We start from the raw sequence: 19,579 nt of genomic DNA on the forward strand, positions 1-19,579 counted from the left end.
TGGCAATGTGTGGTTTTTGAGACCAGAAATATGTTTTGCTTTTGCAAATGTTTGATATAACAATGAGGGCCTGGCAGCTTCCACAACTATAACGTTTTACAAAAACCATGCCAAAACAACACACAAATTGACCAAACCAAAAGGCTGACCAACAATGTCACACCTATTGGCTTTGCCTATGTCTGTTTATTTTCATGTCTCCTATAATTTTGTTGAAACTGGTTACACTGATTTTCCATTATGAATATTTTGGGGGAAATACGGGCATGCATCAACTAATTTTACTGAATGATGCTTCACAGTAATGGTACCTACAATTTCACAGTAAGTTAGAAAAATGTTTTTGTCTTAGTTGCTTTATTTTAAAATAAACTTTGTATTTTGAAAGCAAAGAATCATCAATCTTGCTTTCAAGCTTTTGCATATATTTGCATATAATCAGAGAGGATTCTGGAAGCATTTTACATAGCCTCTTATTGTAAACTTTGCTAATGCTTGTACACATTTATATCCTGGAACCAAAGTCAGTAGTGCAGTCTAAACTTACATTTCCTTAGAGCGCTCACACTAATAATAAAGGCTTTGTATCCATACATCATAAGTACAAATTTGTAAAGCATTTACATAAGGACACAAATATTACCTTAACTGCGGAGAATGCTGTTCTCTGATCCTTAATGTGGTACTGTAATCTGGCAGCCAAAGGATTGTGCTGCAGTAGGTTGGACCTACTTTTCCTAAGGACAAAAAAACATGAACTTGTCATTTACCCCAAACAATATGTCCTGGCTGTCGGGCTATAGGAATTCCACACCCCCTACTGGTGTCTGTATTTTCTAACACTACAAGCATCTCTACTCTTCAAAGTCTCATGCATCATTTAAATTCCTACGTGGGCCCTGAAAAAATTCAATCCAGCTTACGATCCACAATAAATTATTATGTTCTGTTTTGTTCATGGTGATATGTTAATCCTTTTCTTCTGTCAAGTTGTAGGTTGTGTGTTCTGTTAGGCCTGTCGGTGCTTTCAGCACAGCTTGTTATGAATAGGATGCCTATTCTCAACACTATTCTGTAACATGTTATGGACATTGATTTGGAAAGGTAAATGTTAGAAATAGGGGTTTCTATTTGGCCGAGGTAGGTACCTTTGTCCAAATAGGGACCCTCTAGTCAGGGTAAGGGGGATACACTCCTACAATAACCCCTGCTCACCCCCTTGGTAGCTTGGCATGAGCAGACAGGCTTATCTCAGAGGCAGTGTCTAAAGCTTTTGTGAACACATATAGTAATACAGTGAAAACACTATAAACAGACACCACACCAGTATAGAAAAATAAGTAATCTTTATCTAAACCAAAACAAGACCAAACGACAAAAATCCACAACACAGTAATAAAAATGTGACTTTTAGATGGTAGAAATAGTTCAGTTCAAAGCACATTGCATATGCAGCACTTTTCTCACAAAGTACCTTGGAAGCGTCAAGCAAACAAACAAAACGGGCCGCAGGGAAGGTGATGCGTTGGTTCCTTACACTCAGGGAAGGTGATGTGTCGGTTCCTTGCTCCGGGGAAGGTAATGCGTCGGTTCCTTACTGCAGCGCAGGGGAGGTGATGCGTCGGTTCCTTACCGAAGAGGAGGTGATGCTTCAGTTTCTTACAGCATGGGGAGGTGATGCGTTGGTTTCTTACTGCGTCCCCCAACGATGCCACAAACTTGGCGCCTCGGTGCGATGATCCGGAACTATGCGTGAGCTCTTGCAGGTGCACCGCAGGCCATGCATCGAAATCGGTGCGATGGTGTCAAACTTCAAGATCATGCACTCAATGTGGCGTGCATCGATTCGTCAAGCCACAGGCAGGCGCGGCAACTATTTCTTCGGCAATGCGTCGAAAACAGGTGCAGATGCGTCTATCTTCTCAAAGTTACATTACTTATCCCAGTGGCAAACAGCCTCCAGAGGTCCAAAACAACAGCAGGCTCCTCTGAGCAGGTCAGAACTCCCAGCAAGGAAGCTCAGGGGAGCTGATGGTGAAGTCTTTGTATCCCTGAGACTTCAGAACAGTAGGTAAGCTAAATTCAAGCCCTTGGAGATCTTCTTCAAGCAGGGGACACAGCAAATAGCAAAGTCCTTTTCTCCTTTCCTTGGCAGCAAGTAGCCACTGCAGGCCAACCCCACACAGAAACAGCACAGGGTCAGTATTCCTCCTCAGCTTCTCTAGCTCTTCTCCTTGGCAGAGGTTCCTCTTGATTCCCAGTTCGGGGTTCTGGGCCCCAATATTTATACTACAAAATCTTTTGTTGTCAGATGGCAGAGAAGCCCGGCGGTTGGTAAAAAACAGTTATGTCCTCTCTGGTGCAGCTTCCTGGCAGGAGGTGGAGACAGCATTGGGAAAGGCAGATGAGGCCAATTCAGGTGAAACACAATCTCCTCCCCCTACTCAAAATGCAGCCCAGGTCTATTCAGCCCAACCCTGACTCATCAGGCTCTCTGGAACCACTGCTCCTCCCCAGCCCCTGTCATCCAACAACCAGACATGCAATACACAAACCTAGCAGAGGCACACTGGATGGCTCAGCAAGAAAATACCTACTTTCTAAAAGTAGTATTTTCAACAACAGAATTCTGAGTTCAGGCATATTAAACTATATTTGCCCACCTTGTTCCCAGGGGTAGTTATGTTTATAAGATGTTATAAACAAACTCTCCATAATATCCTATTGGAACAGGTAGCCTTGCAATAGTGAAAACAGAAATTTGCAGTAATTCACTATCAGGGCACGCTACAATCATCAGGGCATGTCCTACCTTTCACATACACTGCACCCTGTCCACAGGGGTACCTTGTGCCTACCTTAGAGGTGACTAACATGTAAGTAGCAGGGCGACATGGCAGTACCAGACTGCACACAGGCTCTTCAATGGCATTTACAGGCTGCTTATGTGGGTGGCACAATCAATGCGGCAGCCCACTAGCAGCATTTGAGTTACAGGCCCTGGTCACACACAGTGCACTGTACTAGGGACTGACTAGTAAATCAGAATAAGCCAATCATAGAAACACCAATCCACAACAACACTTTATAAAGGCAGCACTTGCACTTTGGCATTGAACAGCAGTGGCAAAGTGTCCAAAGCATGTAGACCAGCAGAATACAGTCCAAAACAGCAACAACACAGGAGGCAAAGGCAAAAAATGCAGTGGATGCCCATGCCAATGGCGCCAGGTCTAACAGTAAGTAGCTGCTGCTTTTCCTCTCCCATTTGTCTACGCACTGCTGCTGCTCTGTGGCTTGCAGAGAGATGATGGTGATGTATGGAAGGAGGGATAGTCTGTTCATCCCCATTCTGGCCAAGAGACATGAATCATTTGCGTACGATCAGACGCGGTTGGGCTTTCACTTGTGTAGCTACATGAAAAAGGGTTGAAGAAAAGTTAGAACTATAAGAAGGAATGAAGAATCTTGTGATGCATTACAAATCTGTATTATACCTGAAATGAGTTTGGTTGCATATATTATTTGCTCTCTTGTCATGCATGTGTTTTCATAAGAACCAAAATAGAAGTTTATGTGAGAACACAATTACATACATTTTCCTTTCTCAACAGAGCCAATCGGAAAAACTGGCGAAGGTGTATCAGCCAAAGAGGTCAGCCTTGTTTAACAAGTGTTCTATTTCTGTTGCCCACCTACTGGCAGCAAGGCACGATTTATCAAAAATTTTGAGAACCAGTAGTGGGTCTATCCGAGAAAAGTCTGCTTGTGCAATTAATAAGGTATGCATTCTTTGACCTTAGAGCCATGGTTTGTTTGCATTTAATGTTTTTGGAATACAGTTAGAGATAGATGTAGCTGACTTCAGAGAGATTTTACTGTCCATTGAGAAGAAAGGATAAGTAGTCTGGTCTCCACGTCTAGCAGTTGGGTGTTGTCATTCATGTATTAATAACCCCACATTACTCAGCCATTGGTGGATTGGCTCCATCTTTCATAGTGTGTTTATTTTTCTTCACAAACATTTTATGGAAACAGTATTTTATTATTCTTGCATAGGGACGAATGTCCTGTTTCTCTCATTACACCAGTCGCACCTCTCCACTCAGGCTGGAGGGACACGGAAGTGGGAACACGGCAGGTTTCGGGAATGCATTATTAGCCTTCAAGCCTTTACTGCACATAAGTTCATTTGATTTATTTGACTGATACAGAAAACAGTACCTTGGATAGTCGTTCATCAAGATTTATAGTTGCTTTTCCTACATATACCTGCTTAAAGTGCTATAAATCTTAACCTTAGCCTGTTTTCTAATCTTGGTTCAAACTATCTTCTCTGTGATCCTGTTCTTGTTAGGCTTTTAGTTGATGGTTGTCATAAGAACTATTGTGGACCTTCTCAACCTTACAGTCGACTGCTCATTGCGTACTATTGTTTATTTTTCTTGTCTTTCTAATTTCTTGCTTATTCATTGGCTATTCTTTTCCTCTTCTTGTGTTTGTCTCCTCCCTGAAGCATAGCTTCTGTACCATCCTTTTGATTTCCTTTTGACACATTCTGGGTACTACATTTTAATTTTGCTTTCACACTGAATGAGAGTGCATGCCTTTTCCTGCCCTCTCCCCTGTTGTACAGCATCGGCAAAGAACTTTGGGAAAGCCAGCAAGTGGAAAAGGCAAGATCAATTGGCTTTCCCAGTGCTGTGCATATTATTACTCTGTCTTATGTTGTATGTATTTGTATAGTGCACTACTCTCCCCAGAAGGTATTCTGGCACAGAAGCAAGAGCTATATGGACCAAGTCATAGTCTGAGCTAGGTGAAGGAGCCAGGTTTTCAGTTTCTTGCGGATTTCAAGAACTGAGGTGTATGCTCTGATGTGCAGATGAAGGTCTTTCCAGGCTTCAAGAGCGAGGTAGGAGAAGGCATAGCTGCCATACCTGGTTTAGCACACGGGGGTGGGGGGAGGGTGAAAGTATGGGTCCGGCTGAGATGGGGCTTCTGGTAGGTTTGTCGGAGCACAGTTGTTGAGGTTCACGTAGCCAATGTTGTGGAATGCTCTTTAGGCTTGCATAAAGAGTTTAAAGAGTGGTAATTGTGCTACCCAGGGTGAACAATAATGTACAGGCGTGGCTTGGCAGTCAAGATGACGACCACCTAACTCAAGAGCTCTGACCTGAGCCCAGCTATATCTCACACAATCCTACTGTTGCTGCCTCCATCTCAAGCTGGATGGCGGATCCTGATGTTCTGTGACACCGGGGGTACAGTCCAATGGTCCCCAAGACACACTACTTTCACCGTAAACTGACCAATTCCCTGATGCAGTGTGGGATTTGGGAGATGGCTGTACAGCCCTTAATTGAGCAAAGAGCCCGTGACCCACATCCTTAAGGAGCCTTACCTTGGACTGCGGGGTTCGAGAGAGGACCCGATGGTGTCCCAGGGCACAGGGTCCCAGGGACTCCAGCTTGGAGCATGGCAGCCTGTGGCGCTCACCAGCGCTGACAGTAAAGAGCTTGGCCCCAGTCATGGATGAACGAGAGACTTGCCGCTTACTGATGTGCCACGTCTGAGGGGAGGACTGGTCTAGTAATTCTCGCTACCTCCCAGCCTAGCTTGACCTAGTCATTGAGGCCTGAGGTGGAGAGGCAGGGGGATGCTGGGGAGTCAGTTGGGGCTGTCTCTTGCAGTGTTTCATTGTAGGAGGATCCTGGGGTCCGTGGCTGTGGGGCTGGCGCCTGCGGGGCCGTGCACAGTGGCAGATGCAGGCTGCTTGAATCCTCCTGCCTCACTCACAACATGTCTGAAGCGAGTGAAGAAACTCTGACACCTTCTGATGCCCCCTGTGGTTTCTCCAAGCTGGACAAAAAAGGAGCGGGTTATGGCTGGCGCTGCACGGGAAATGGGCTGCTCCTGTAGCCTGTGATCCCATGTTATAGTTGCTGGAACCTATACTCCCGGTGACCTGCTTGTAGTCCCATGGATCTGTGTGATCTCTCCTTGTGACCCCTGTGCCATGGGGAGAAACCCCATTTTGGCTGGAAGACCAGTGTTTTTAGGAGAGTTCAATTGTTAGCCCTCGGAGTGGAAACAGTAAAATGCTGGTTGCCTCTTCCCCACCTGACACCACTATTCAGGCAGGTGGCTCACCCCTTTGAGGGCACTGGTTTCACTGGGATTACCTGACAAGTGACTGTGTCGACTCCTACCAGACAAAGCCATGGTGAAAGACAAAGCACCGCCTGCATATCACCAGCCTAAAATTGGCAAAACTTATCAGGCCAGAACCCACATAGAGATAAGGTGAAGAAATGGGGCGACCCGTAACTGGGGTGAGGGTGCAGCTGCCATTAGTCCCAATTGATAATGCTAGGTGTGCTCTCGAGACCCGCATAGGCAAGGTGGAAGCAGGTGTATTATTTCTGCAATAGGACCTGCGTAATGCCGTAGTCCAAATTACTTAACCAGATGGCAGGATTGGAGAGCTTGAGGGTACGGTGAGATACCTGAAAAAAGAGGAGAACAGATCTCGCCATTACAATATCCACTTGGTGGGCTTTCAGGAGGGGTTAGAGGGCACTCAACTGGAACAAATCACTCCTCATTGTTTGTGCTCCTTCAGGGGGCGCAGCTTAAGAATTATCGCCATGCTTCATCATACAAAAGGCACACTGGACCGTGGCTCTATGCCAGAGGCTAGGATGGACCTTTAATTTTAGGGACCAAGATGTCATACTTTAGATGGCTAGAAAGAAGGGGCAACTCATCCATGACTCTATAGTAAATTAATAATCTTCCGTGACTGTACAAGGTGCTGAAGAGACTTGCCCAATTTTCAGGGTGTCAAAAGCTGAAGGCAATGCAGATGGACCTTCGCCTGATGTACCGGGCTAAACTCAGATGGCAGGCAATCTAAGGCCTTCTTTTTTAAAACACCAAAGGCGGCCTTGGATTGAGCAACTGAACAAAGAACAATCCACATGAATGGTTCACTTGGTCCTCGGGCAGCCACAACAGAGAACCCATCACAGTCAAGACCCAAGAAGCAATGGAGAAGATACCACTGGCAAATCCTGGATCTGTTACAGAGACTGATTCAGTTGAAGACACAATGGTAGCCAGCAGAGACTCTCTTGTAACTGTATGAATGACCCTCCGGGGTCTAGTGTTGGGTGATATGTGCTCACTCCATAGACTTTTATGACTCTAACCTGGCCCAGGCCTCAACTCTTTTGCCAGGGCAGTACTACATATACTTTTCATGGATGAGGTCTGTGCATGTTGACTGAGACGGGGTGAGGGCCTCACAGTAAGCAGTGAGGGCCTTTGCTTCATTACGATTGGACTCTGCACCATGGTGCCACGCCTTCCTTGGTGTTTCTCTTCTTAGTGTATTTTTATTATTTGAGTTCTAGTTCTCAAGGTATATTTTAGGGCATTAATACTATATGAATACACAGTCGATCTTGGCCTTTCTGGCAGGCACCTCATGTGAGCTACAGACCTGTAGCTTCTGTTTTCAGAGGTACGGGTGGGATGATTGGAATGCTATATTGATTACTATCGTTGGTTAATTATTAGTTTACGTTTTCTCCCTGGACAATGCCTAATTATGTCAGTATCTGCTCATCACCAAATTCCCACAGACGACAAGCTCAGATATATAATAGTTGAAGACTGATCGGTTTAGAACTCCAGTTCCCACTTGTCTCAATATTGTCACATGGAATGTTAAAAGCCTGTTAGATAAGCCTATATGGAGTGCTGTTCTTGAATATGCTAATCACTATGAAGCAGATGTTCCCCTTTTGCCGGAGACACCTTCTAAGGAACAATTGCCCCTTCTTAAGCATATTATAGCTTTTTCTAAAGGTTCTCGAGGAATGGCAGTCTTCCCTCAGACTAAACTCCTATTCATGTACACACATGTATGGCATGAATCCCACTGCAAATATGTGGTCATTACTGGGAAACTGTGGGTTTCTCCCTCCTCTATTGTTAATGTATATGCCACCCAATATCTTTCTACTTGAACACTTCACTGTCTGACCTCCTGACTGCCAGAGGGCCGACTAGGGATAGGTGAAGACTTTAATGGCGTCGTCGACTGAGAACTAGACCGATCTCAATCTCTTAGGGTAACTTCAACTGGCCCTACACTATTGGCACGCTTCATGGGGTCAGTGGGGTGTGGGATGTTGGCGCAGGGTCAATCCTGTGTGATATGTTATACCTTTTACTCTGGTTTGAAAAGCTCCTGCTCTAGGCAGGACTATGTCATGGTCCCTGAGGATGACACCAAACATCTGCTAGATATACAAACACTGGCATTGGGCCTTTCAGGGCACTCTCCTGTTAAACTGACGATGACGGGCATGAAATGATGCTGGATGAGTGGTTAGATGTTGGCCTAGTTGCTGACTGATCCAGATTTTAAGATGCGCCCATACTCGCGGCAATATTTTGAACAAAATACTTTATCATATGATTGAGGACTACTCTCTGGGAGGCTTATAAGGAATAAATGAGAGGCCGAAGCCTCCGCTTTTTGATGGGTAGACGTAAACCGTGAATACTAGAGATTCCCAGATTAGTGATAACACTATTGCGGCTGGAGGGTCAATGCCAGTCCACTCCTAAACTCTCATACGCAGTATTGCTTAGTGCAAAACTAGAATTGGACGACTGCTAATGGGAAATCATAGGTCGGCATGGCTATCTACTCAGAGCCAGGCTTATTGATGGAACAATGAATCATCAAAACTATTCCAATGACTATGTAAACCTAAAGAGTCCCCCAGACGCATTATCATGATTTGTCGTGCTGATGGCCAAATGTCAGTGGGCCTGCAAGTCATGGCAGAATTCCCCTTGCATTACTCCTCCTTCTGCCAGGCGCGACTCACCTGACCCCTCTACACTGACTCAATACAAGACTTTACAATCTACCCTCTCACCCGATCAGAGAGCCCAGCTGGACACGAAGATTACTGAGAAGCTGGCGGAAACCCTATACCAGCTTCAAGGAGCAAAGTCACCTGGTCCAAATAGATGTCCCGGTAAATTTTTCACATTCCATCCCCACAATCAAGGCAATGCTTGATGAAGTGTTGGAAATTGAGGTTCTGCCACATGATCTCTGAATGGCTGACAAGGTCATAATTCCTAAACCTGGGCCCCCCACGGTCCTGTGTGCATCTTATTGCCCTTTTAGGTCGAGCTGGAAAAGCATGCGAAGCATGCGTCCAAGCTCAACAACTTATGTTGCCGCCTTCTGGGAATGTGAGACACGAGTCAGCCACGTGCTTTTTGTGTCTCAGATTTGTCCATGTGAGCGCGCTTTTGCTGCTGGCTGCTTGCTGTGTGGGCGCGCTTTCGCTTTCGGTTAACGCGCTCAATTAGAAATGAAATGCTTACACTTTAGAGTCACCCAAGGGGGAAAGTTTGCGAGATGCTTTTTTAGTTATTTACAGCAAGTGAAGTGATCTTAATTTGTCTTTAAGCAGCCAGGTCTTGTGAAAGGCTTTCTCATTATTATTAAGTGAAAAGGCTTTCCGATTATTATTACACCCGCACACACACACACACGCATACACAGACACACTCGCACACACACAGACACGTTTGCACACACACACACACACACACACACACACACAGACACGCGTGCACACACGCACACACACAGACACGCGTGCACACACACACACACGCACACATCTTCCCCCCCACTCACCGGGCTCTTTCGACGTGTCCCTCTCTCTCCCTCGGCAGTACAAAAGGGGGTGGTGATGGACAGAGCATCTGAATCAATCAAACACTCACACCCAGTCAAAAGATCTGGGTTTAATCCATCACCATTCTTTAGCCCACTCTGCCACCCCAGTTCAGACATGGCTACATGCAAATCAGTTTGACCCTGTGCCTCATGGGAACAGTCCAGCCCGAACTGCCGAGCCATGCCTTCCCTGGACCGGAAACAAGCTTCCGAGGACCGGTTTCTGGCATTCCAGCCGTCTTCAGCCCGGCTTGCTTGAATCCAGTGGCAAAGTGAGCAAGGGACTCACGTCTGAGCATACCCTGCCACACTTATGGAGGCCAAAAGCAGTACAAAAGGGGGTGGTGATGGACGGAGCATCTGAAGCAATCAAACACTCACACCTAGTCAAAAGATCTGGGTTTAATCCATCACCGTTCTTTAGCCCACTCTGCCACCCCAGTTCAGACATGGCTATATGCAAATCAGTCTGACCCTGTGCCTCATGGGAACAGTCCAGCCCGAACTGCCAAGCCATGCCTTCCCTGGACCGGAAACAAGCTTCCGAGGACCGGTTTCTGGCATTCCAGCCGTCTTCAGCCCGGCTTGCTTGAATCCAGTGGCAAAGTGAGCAAGGGACTCACGTCTGAGCATACCCTGCCACACTTATGGCGGCCAAAAGCAGTACAAAAGGGGGTGGTGATGGACAGAGCATCTGAATCAATCAAACACTCACACCCAGTCAAAAGATCTGGGTTTAATCCATCACCGTTCTTTAGCCCACTCTGCCACCCCAGTTCAGACATGGCTATATGCAAATCAGTCTGACCCTGTGCCTCATGGGAACAGTCCAGCCCGAACTGCCAAGCCATGCCTTCCCTGGACCGGAAACAAGCTTCCGAGGACCAGTTTCTGGCATTCAAGCCGTCTTCAGCCCGGCTTGCTTGAATCCAGTGGCAAAGTGAGCAAGGGACTCACGTCTGAGCATACCCTGCCACACTTATGGCGGCCAAAAGAAGTACAAAAGGGGGTGGTGATGGACGGAGCATCTGAATCAATCAAACACTCACACCCAGTCAAAAGATCTGGGTTTAATCCATCACCGTTTTTTAGCCCACTCTGCCACCCGAGTTCAGACATGGCTATATGCAAATCAGTCTGACCCTGTGCCTCATGGGAACAGTCCAGCCCGAACTGCCAAGCCATGCCTTCCCTGGACCGGAAACAAGCTTCCGAGGACCGGTTTCTGGCATTCCAGCCGTCTTCAGCCCGGCTTGCTTGAATCCAGTGGCAAAGTGAGCAAGGGACTCACGTCTGAGCATACCCTGCCACGTTTATGGCGGCCAAAAGCAGTACAAAAGGGGGTGGTGATGGACGGAGCATCTGAATCAATCAAACACTCACACCCAGTCAAAAGATCTGGGTTTAATCCATCACCGTTCTTTAGCCCACTCTGCCACCCCAGTTCAGACATGGCTATATGCAAATCAGTCTGACCCTGTGCCTCATGGGAACAGTCCAGCCCGAACTGCCAAGCCATGCCTTCCCTGGACCGGAAACAAGCTTCCGAGGACCGGTTTCTGGCATTCCAGCCATCTTCAGCCCGGCTTGCTTGAATCCAGTGGCAAAGTGAGCAAGGGACTCACGTCTGAGCATACCCTGCCACACTTATGGCGGCCAAAAGCAGTACAAAAGGGGGTGGTGATAGACGGAGCATCTGAATCAATCAAACACTCACACCCAGTCAAAAGATCTGGGTTTAATCCATCACCGTTCTTTAGCCCACTCTGCCACCCCAGTTCAGACATGGCTATATGCAAATCAGTCTGACCCTGTGCCTCATGGGAACAGTCCAGCCCGAACTGCCAAGCCATGCCTTCCCTGGACCGGAAACAAGCTTCCGAGGACCGGTTTCTGGCATTCCAGCCGTCTTCAGCCCGGCTTGCTTGAATCCAGTGGCAAAGTGAGCAAGGGACTCATGTCTGAGCATACCCTGCCACACTTATGGCGGCCAAAAGCAGTACAAAAGGGGGTGGTGATGGACGGAGCATCTGAATCAATCAAACACTCACACCCAGTCAAAAGATCTGGGTTTAATCCATCACCGTTCTTTAGCCCACTCTGCCACCCCAGTTCAGACATGGCTATATGCAAATCAGTCTGACCCTGTGCCTCATGGGAACAGTCCAGCCCGAACTGCCAAGCCATGCCTTCCCTGGACCGGAAACAAGCTTCCGAGGACCGGTTTCTGGCATTCCAGCCGTCTTCAGCCCGGCTTGCTTGAATCCAGTGGCAAAGTGAGCAAGGGACTCACGTCTGAGCATACCCTGCCACACTTATCGCGGCCAAAAGCAGTACAAAAGGGGGTGGTGATGGACAGAGCATCTGAATCAATCAAACACTCACACCCAGTCAAAAGATCTGGGTTTAATCCATCACCGTTCTTTAGCCCACTCTGCCACCCCAGTTCAGACATGGCTATATGCAAATCAGTCTGACCCTGTGCCTCATGGGAACAGTCCAGCCCGAACTGCCAAGCCAAGCCTTCGCTGGACCGGAAACAAGCATCCGAGGACCGGTTTATGGCATTCCAGCCGTCTTCAGCCCGGCTTGCTTGAATCCAGTGGCAAAGTGAGCAAGGGACTCACGTCTGAGCATACCCTGCGACACTTATGGCGGCCAAAAGCAGTACAAAAGGGGGTGGTGATGGACGGAGCATCTGAATTGATCAAACACTCACACCGAGTCAAAAAATCTGGGTTTAATCCATCACCGTTCTTTAGCCCACTCTGCCACCCCAGTTCAGACATGGCTATATGCAAATCAGTCTGACCCTGTGCCTCATGGGAACAGTCCAGCCCGAACTGCCAAGCCATGCCTTCCCTGGACCGGAAACAAGCTTCCGAGGACCGGTTTCTGGCATTCCAGCCGTCTTCAGCCCGGCTTGCTTGAATCCAGTGGCAAAGTTAGCAAGGGACTCACGTCTGAGCATACCCTCCCACACTTATGGCGGCCAAAAGCAGTACAAAAGGGGGTGGTGATGGACGGAGCATCTGAATCGATCAAACACTCACACCCAGTCAAAAGATCTGGGTTTAATCCATCACCGTTCTTTAGCCCACTCTGCCACCCCAGTTCAGACATGGCTATATGCAAATCAGTCTGACCCTGTGCCTCATGGGAACAGTCCAGCCCGAACTGCCAAGCCAAGCCTTCCCTGGACCGGAAACAAGCTTCCGAGGACCGGTTTATGGCATTCCAGCCGTCTTCAGCCCGGCTTGCTTGAATCCAGTGGCAAAGTGAGCAAGGGACTCACGTCTGAGCATACCCTGCCACACTTATGGCGGCCAAAAGCAGTACAAAAGGGGGTGGTGATGGACGGAGCATCTGAATCGATCAAACACTCACACCGAGTCAAAAGATTTGGGTTTAATCCATCACCGTTCTTTAGCCCACTCTGCCACCCCAGTTCAGACATGGCTATATGCAAATCAGTCTGACCCTGTGCCTCATGGGAACAGTCCAGCCCGAACTGCCAAGCCATGCCTTCCGAGGACCGGTTTCTGGCATTCCAGCCGTCTTCAGCCCGGCTTGCTTGGATCCAGTGGCAACGTGAGCAAGGGACTCACGTCTGAGCATACCCTGCCACACTTATGGCGGCCAAAAGCGGTACAAAAGGGGGTAGTGATGGACGGAGCATCTGAACCAATCAAACACACACGCACACATCTTCCCCCCCACTCACCGGGCTCTTTCGACGTGTCCCTCTCTCCCTCGGCAGCAGGCGGGGCTCTCCACGAGCACGGGAACCCCGCTAGCTCACAGGCAAATCTTCCGGCTGGCTTCACAAACAGGAGCGCAGGGGCAGGCTCCAGTCTGCTTCCTGTTTGCGGCCCCGCCCCCGTCCCAACACAGGTTGCCTGGCTTCCTGTCTGCCATGGAAAACATTCGGATGCTATTCGACATAAAAGAGCAGTGAGTGATATTGTACTGAACACTTAGTTTATTCTCTAAATGGAATATGCAATCGTTCTTGTCTCCGTTTTCTTTCAACTCTGCGTTACCTTCTATCTCATTTTGGTTCGAGCTTTAATGCACATCCGGTCGGAAGCGTGCAAAGTGGATACTTTTATCGCTTCCTTTATTTTTTTAAAGGGATTCACTCTTTAAAATTCAGATCGTTTTTCATTTAAGATGTTTATTTACGCAAGCTTTCTAAAATGACGACTCAGCCCTTGATTCTAACGTGCTGCATTTAGTGGGGACATTGCATGTGACATAATCCATTCTACCAAACATTTAAATATCAGAATACATATTGTGTGTGGGATCGTGTACAACGGGCCTCTGCAGAGTATTGGAAGGTATTGGGACTGAATGAACTACCTTGCCGTTTTTTTCAGGTACACATTTTCAATGTGAGCTGACCTTCCCTCCACCAAACTCTAAGTCCACAACTTCAAAGCGAGCGCTGCATTAAAACCATCAAGTAATATTTTAGCTAGTGTGTGTCTGCAGCTGGATGAAATGCTAAGTTGGAGGTACTTAGTTTCTCTTATGCAAATAACACCACCCTTCCCACTATGCATCCGGAATTACTGGCTTGTAGCCAGGCGTTATTGTTAAACTCGTGCTGGGACAAAGCCATTCGCCGTCCATGCATTTTCAGTTTCAGGTTTTTATAAATGTATGCTAAGATCACTTTTCTAGTTGAAAGAGTGTAAAGTGATCTCCAGCTAACTGCGCTATTTATAGCCTTAGCATAGGAAAAAAAAATGCTGACATAGCCTTACACTGTTCACGGAAATGTGGTACCAAAGGAGAACCTGTCGTTTGCAATTGAGTATTTTAATACTAATACATGTTAGTCACGAAAATACAACACATATTGCATTACAAATGCTATAGGTGTCACATTTGCAAAAGTTATAACTATTGGTATTGTAAACGACGAAACTATTAATTTAGCTATTTTCAAAAACAAAACATAAATTAAAAAAGTGTCAATTACAATACCAATAGCTCAATCCTTTCTAATGCGAGACCTATTGCATTGCAAATGCTTGTTTACTTTGAGCATTCAAAACATTGTGTATTACATTTAGTGTATACTTCTATGTGTATGTACTTTGTGGGCTCTGAAGATCAGCCCTAGGACTTGTCTGCTTCCGCTTAGGGACTTTTTTTCTGTTCAACTGCCTCTCTTTAACTGTCTTGATAGAAAACAACCAGTAGAGTTCAGGAAAATACCAGAATGGCTTTCTACTGAGGGACTTTTTTTATTTTTCTTGCAACTGCCTCTATTTAACTTCCTTGATAGAAAACGACTAGCGAAGGTCAGTAAAATACCAGAATCACTTTAGAATTCTCTAGATTTCCAGTCCATAAAAATTGTCTTCCACGATCACCTGTCGACAATAATATTTTTTTCAAATCTTGTTTTTTCAGTGATATGACCACCGAAGGCCCTGATTTTATATTAAAAACAGAGCTTTGGACTAAACCATTTTGTGCTGAAAGGCAATATTTCTCTCCGTATGTTCCCATACCTGTCATGTCACGCAGTTTGGTGCTTACTTTCCTTCCACTTTAAAGACCAGTAGATGTTTCAGCACCCAGGCTAATGTGCAGCATAGCTAAATACATATAAGGTCCCAAAGGCGATACCGGTTGCAATGCAAATGCTTGTTAACGTAGAGGTGAAGCTGATCACCGAGGTCCTGGTAAATTGCTTGGTAATGATAGTTGACTCACTGATTCATAGGAATCAATGTGGATTTATGCTGAGACGATCCACCTGCCACAACATCTGCAGGTTTCCTATGCATTGAGTGATAGAATACATGGCCCCTTAGAACTCCTCATAGGGGACCTCAAATAGGCCTTTGTTTCAGTGGCCTGGGATTACCAATTCTCAAAACTTCAGAAGGCCAACTTTGGAAACCTATTTATACACTATTTCCACCTCCTATACACTGATCTGATTGGCAGCGCACCCAAACCAACGGACCATGCTCGCAACCTGGGCTTCATCCTAGACTCCTCCCTCTCGATGACCAGACAAGTCAACGCCGTCTCATTATCATGTTTAACATCCTACGCATGCTCCGAAAGATCTTCAGATGGATCCCCATCGAAAAAAGGAAGACGGTCACCCAAGCATTTGTCAACAGCCGACTGGACTACGGTAACACCCTCTACACCAGAACCACAGCCAAACTGCAGAAAAGACTTCAACGCATCCAGAACGCCTCCGCTCGACTCATCCTGGACATACCTCAACAAAGCCACATATCCGAACACATAAGAGACCTTCACTGGCTCCCCGTCAGCAAGAGAATCACGTTCCGTCTCCTCACCCACGCACACAAGGCCCTCCACGACCTAGGACCCAAATACCTCAACAATCGCCTAACCTTTTACACTCCCACCCGCCAACTGCGATCATCCAATCAAGGCCTCGCCACGATTCCACGCATCCGAAGAGCCACCATGGGAGGAAGATCCTTCTCCTACCTGGCGGCGAAGACCTCGAACTCCCTCCCCACCCACCTCCGTCTTACCCAGGACCACCTCTCCTTTAGAAAACAACTCAAAACCTGGCTGTTCGATCAATAGCAAACCCCTCCCCCTTAAGCGCCTTGAGACCCTCTGGGTGAGTAGCGCGCTATATAAATTTCTGATTGAATTGGATTGATCTGAAAGCCAGAGTTTTGCTCTGTTCACAGCTGTCTTCTGAGTTTTCCACAGGATGCGGGACTAGACAAGTGCTCCCTCTCACTTTACTGTGTGCAGTGGCCATCGTGGCCCTTGCAGGGTGGCTCTACGTAGATGCTCTGGGGAGGGGGTTCGAGTGGACGGAAGAAATGTCAGATAGTCTCACTAAATGCGGACGACCTTTTAATATTGTTAAGCAATCCACACAAATACTTCAAATTTTACGTAGCTTTGGTGAGTTCACCCATCTCGCTACCAGGGTAGCCAAATTAACAGCCTATCCAAAATGATCAGGATCAGATCTGTGCTGGGGCTCATCGCGGACATTGTCATGGAACAGATTTAAGTAGCCTGGAGTGTATATAATGGATGATGGAGGTGTGTCATTAGAACGTAACATTTTGAATCAGATCTCTAAACTGCAGAATGACATCTCATTTTAGTGTCCTCTTTCCTTATCTCCTATGGGTAGGGCTGCTGCTTTACCAATTGCAATACTATCTGTTAAAATTCCCCATTCTTTATTTAATCGAGTAGTGTTGCTGACTCAGGGATCCTAGTGAGGCAGCAGAACACCAAGAATAGCTATGAATAAGTGCATGTTAGTTATAGATTCCTTACCTTAGAATTACCCCAGGCGTCAGACTGGAGCCAGAAATTGTTTTAGTCAGCAGTACCTCTGCGCATCGGAAGGTGGCGTCGGTCGGCTCTGCGTCCATCGTTTGGGTCGTGGTCACCAGGATGACGTTGCAGCAGCTACTTAGATGCCACCCTGGCGCGCTGATGTCAGTTCTTTCTTTTTCGTGCCAGCAGCGCAGATCTGGGAAGAGCGGTACCTCCAGTCACTTTTTGACTGACTTTTTCTCGACTTCTTTTTCGAGTCTTCGACTCCTGGTGCACAAGGGATGCCCAGCTTCAAGCCATGCGGTTCCTGTGATCGGTGACTGATCCACACTGCGTGTGCCTCTTTTGCCTGGAGCTCGACCACGACCCCAAGTCGTGCTCCGACTGCCGGTCGATGGTGCCGAAGCCTTTGTGGGAGCGGTCCCGAAAGCTGCATTTGCAAGGGTAGGCTGCGCCGCACCGTTCGAGGTCCTGGTTGTATGGGAGGTCGAGGGACCAGTCGCAGAGCCACCACCGTTCCTCCCAGTCTTCAAAGTCTTCGCACTCGGAGTCGGGTAAGTCTGAGCATAAGAAGTAGTCGAAGAAGCATCGTCTCTCTTTGACATCACCTCGTCGGTCAGCCGACCCGACGAGGGAAGCGGGTGATGCCCCTCCCACGGCTCTGCGCGCAGAGCCTGAAGTGTCAACTGTGCGTTTCCCTACCTTTCCGGAACCCGGAGCAACACCCGCCCAGCTTCCTATGTTCTATGAGGCGATGCATGCCATCTTTGGGCAGCCTGATCCCGCCGGCATACCTTCGGGCCCGTGGATTCATTTGGGGGGCCTAGGCCTTCTCCGCCAACGGCGTCGGCGCCGCAGGCCTCCCTTGGATCCATATCTGGATCGGATTACGCCTCCACCGGTGCTGCTTCCTCTGGCACCACTACAGTGTTCGTTGCCATTCGGTCCACCGGCTGGCGTCGACCCTAGCCTCCATCCCGACGTGGACCTGGAGCCAGACAGGCGCAGAGAGGGATTTTTGTACCCTTGTTCACTTCTGGGTTCCCTTTTCGACCAGAATGGCACCCAGAGGAGGAGGACTGGGAGGGGTCAGGTGACCCTCTGAATGACCAGTTGAACAGTGAACTGGACTGGAGAGAGGAACTGGGGGATGCCAGTGGTTTGGACCCCTCGCCTGACCGTGGCATGTTGTCTCCTCCTACCATTGCTACGGAGGAGGGAGCATCGTACGCAGTGGTGTTGCATAGGGCGGCCAAGGCTCTCAACCTCGAGCTTCCTACGGTGGCGGTCATGACTAACCTCCTGACAGAGGTGCCTCAACCGGCTGCGACGTCTTCGGAGCCCTTGCTGCCATTTAATGAGGCACTCAAGGACTTCCGTTTGGGCACGTGGTCCAGGCCCAACACGGGTGCTCCCCTGGACAAGATCATTGCCCGACACCAGGCGACCCCACTTTCCTCTCCCAACACCTCATCCCGGAGAGCTTGGTAGTCCAAGCCTCCACTTCCAAGAGCGCATTCCCTCCCGCTCCACCGGAAAGGGAATCCAAGAAGCTGGACCATCTTGGAAAGAAAACATTATCTTCAGACTGTGGTCGGTAAACACTGCATGTCTCTTGGGCCGTATTCCCACTCGGTGCGGGATACGGTTGTGCAGGTGCTGCCTCAGTGTCCGGAGGAGGCCTGGGCAGTGCTCTCCCAGGCTGTCGCCGTCGGGAGAGATGCGGCGAAGTTTACCATCCGTTGTGGGTTGGACACCGTCGACTCTCTGGGCAGGACCATTTCAACGTCAGTAGCGCTTTGTCGCTATGCTTTGATGATATCGACTGGCTTTTCAGGGGATGTCCAGAACACCTTGATGAACAGACCCTTTGATGGCCGTCGCCTTTTTGGCGACATCAAACAAAGCTCTAGAGCGTTTCAAGGACTCACGGGCTACGGCATTATCCTTGGGCCTCTCCTCTCGCCCTGCGTAGTCTGCTTTTCGCCCCTTTCGTGGCTACGGAAGGGGTGCCCTGCTACCTCTCGCCCAGAGCCATAGGCCGCAGCAAGTTACCCAACCTTTGCACGGCCGGGACGTTGGAATAACCGTCATGGTTACGGGGGCCAGTCCACCAACCGCCCTCTTCAGCAGCCTCCAAACCTTCCTAGTCCGACCTTTCAGGCCCAGCAAACGCCAGTGAGCAGCAGGATTCCCCATTACCTCCCCCACTGGCGCACCATCACGTCGGACAGGTGGGTTTTGCTAATAGTCCGAAGAGGCTACTCCCTCCCCTTCGAGAGTACTCCTCCAGCCATCCCACGAGATACCACCACATGTCGGAGTATTACCTGGCTCTTCTCCAGCACGAAGTTTCGGCTCTCTTGGCCAAGGGAGCCATTGAGCGCATTCTTTTCCCAGAAGTAGGTCATGGTTGTTATTCCCACTACTTTATGGTCCCCAAGAAGGACAAGGGCCTGCGTCCCATCTTGGATCTCA

At 48.2% G+C, this 19,579-nt stretch overlaps 1 protein-coding gene across 1 annotated transcript in view; it reads left to right on the plus strand.

Annotated features, from left to right (window-relative positions):
* FAM98A (family with sequence similarity 98 member A) overlaps positions 1–19,579 on the plus strand; it is a 360,584-nt gene that overhangs the window by 315,857 nt on the left and 25,148 nt on the right. The window contains exon 7 of the mRNA XM_078649277.1: positions 3,615–3,782. Within this exon, the coding sequence (XP_078505403.1) occupies positions 3,615–3,782 (168 nt within the window). The remainder of the gene's footprint in view (positions 1–3,614; positions 3,783–19,579) is intronic.

This window comes from Lissotriton helveticus, chromosome 6 (genome assembly GCF_964261635.1).
Source record: "Lissotriton helveticus chromosome 6, aLisHel1.1, whole genome shotgun sequence".
Taxonomy (NCBI): Eukaryota; Metazoa; Chordata; class Amphibia; order Caudata; family Salamandridae; genus Lissotriton; species Lissotriton helveticus.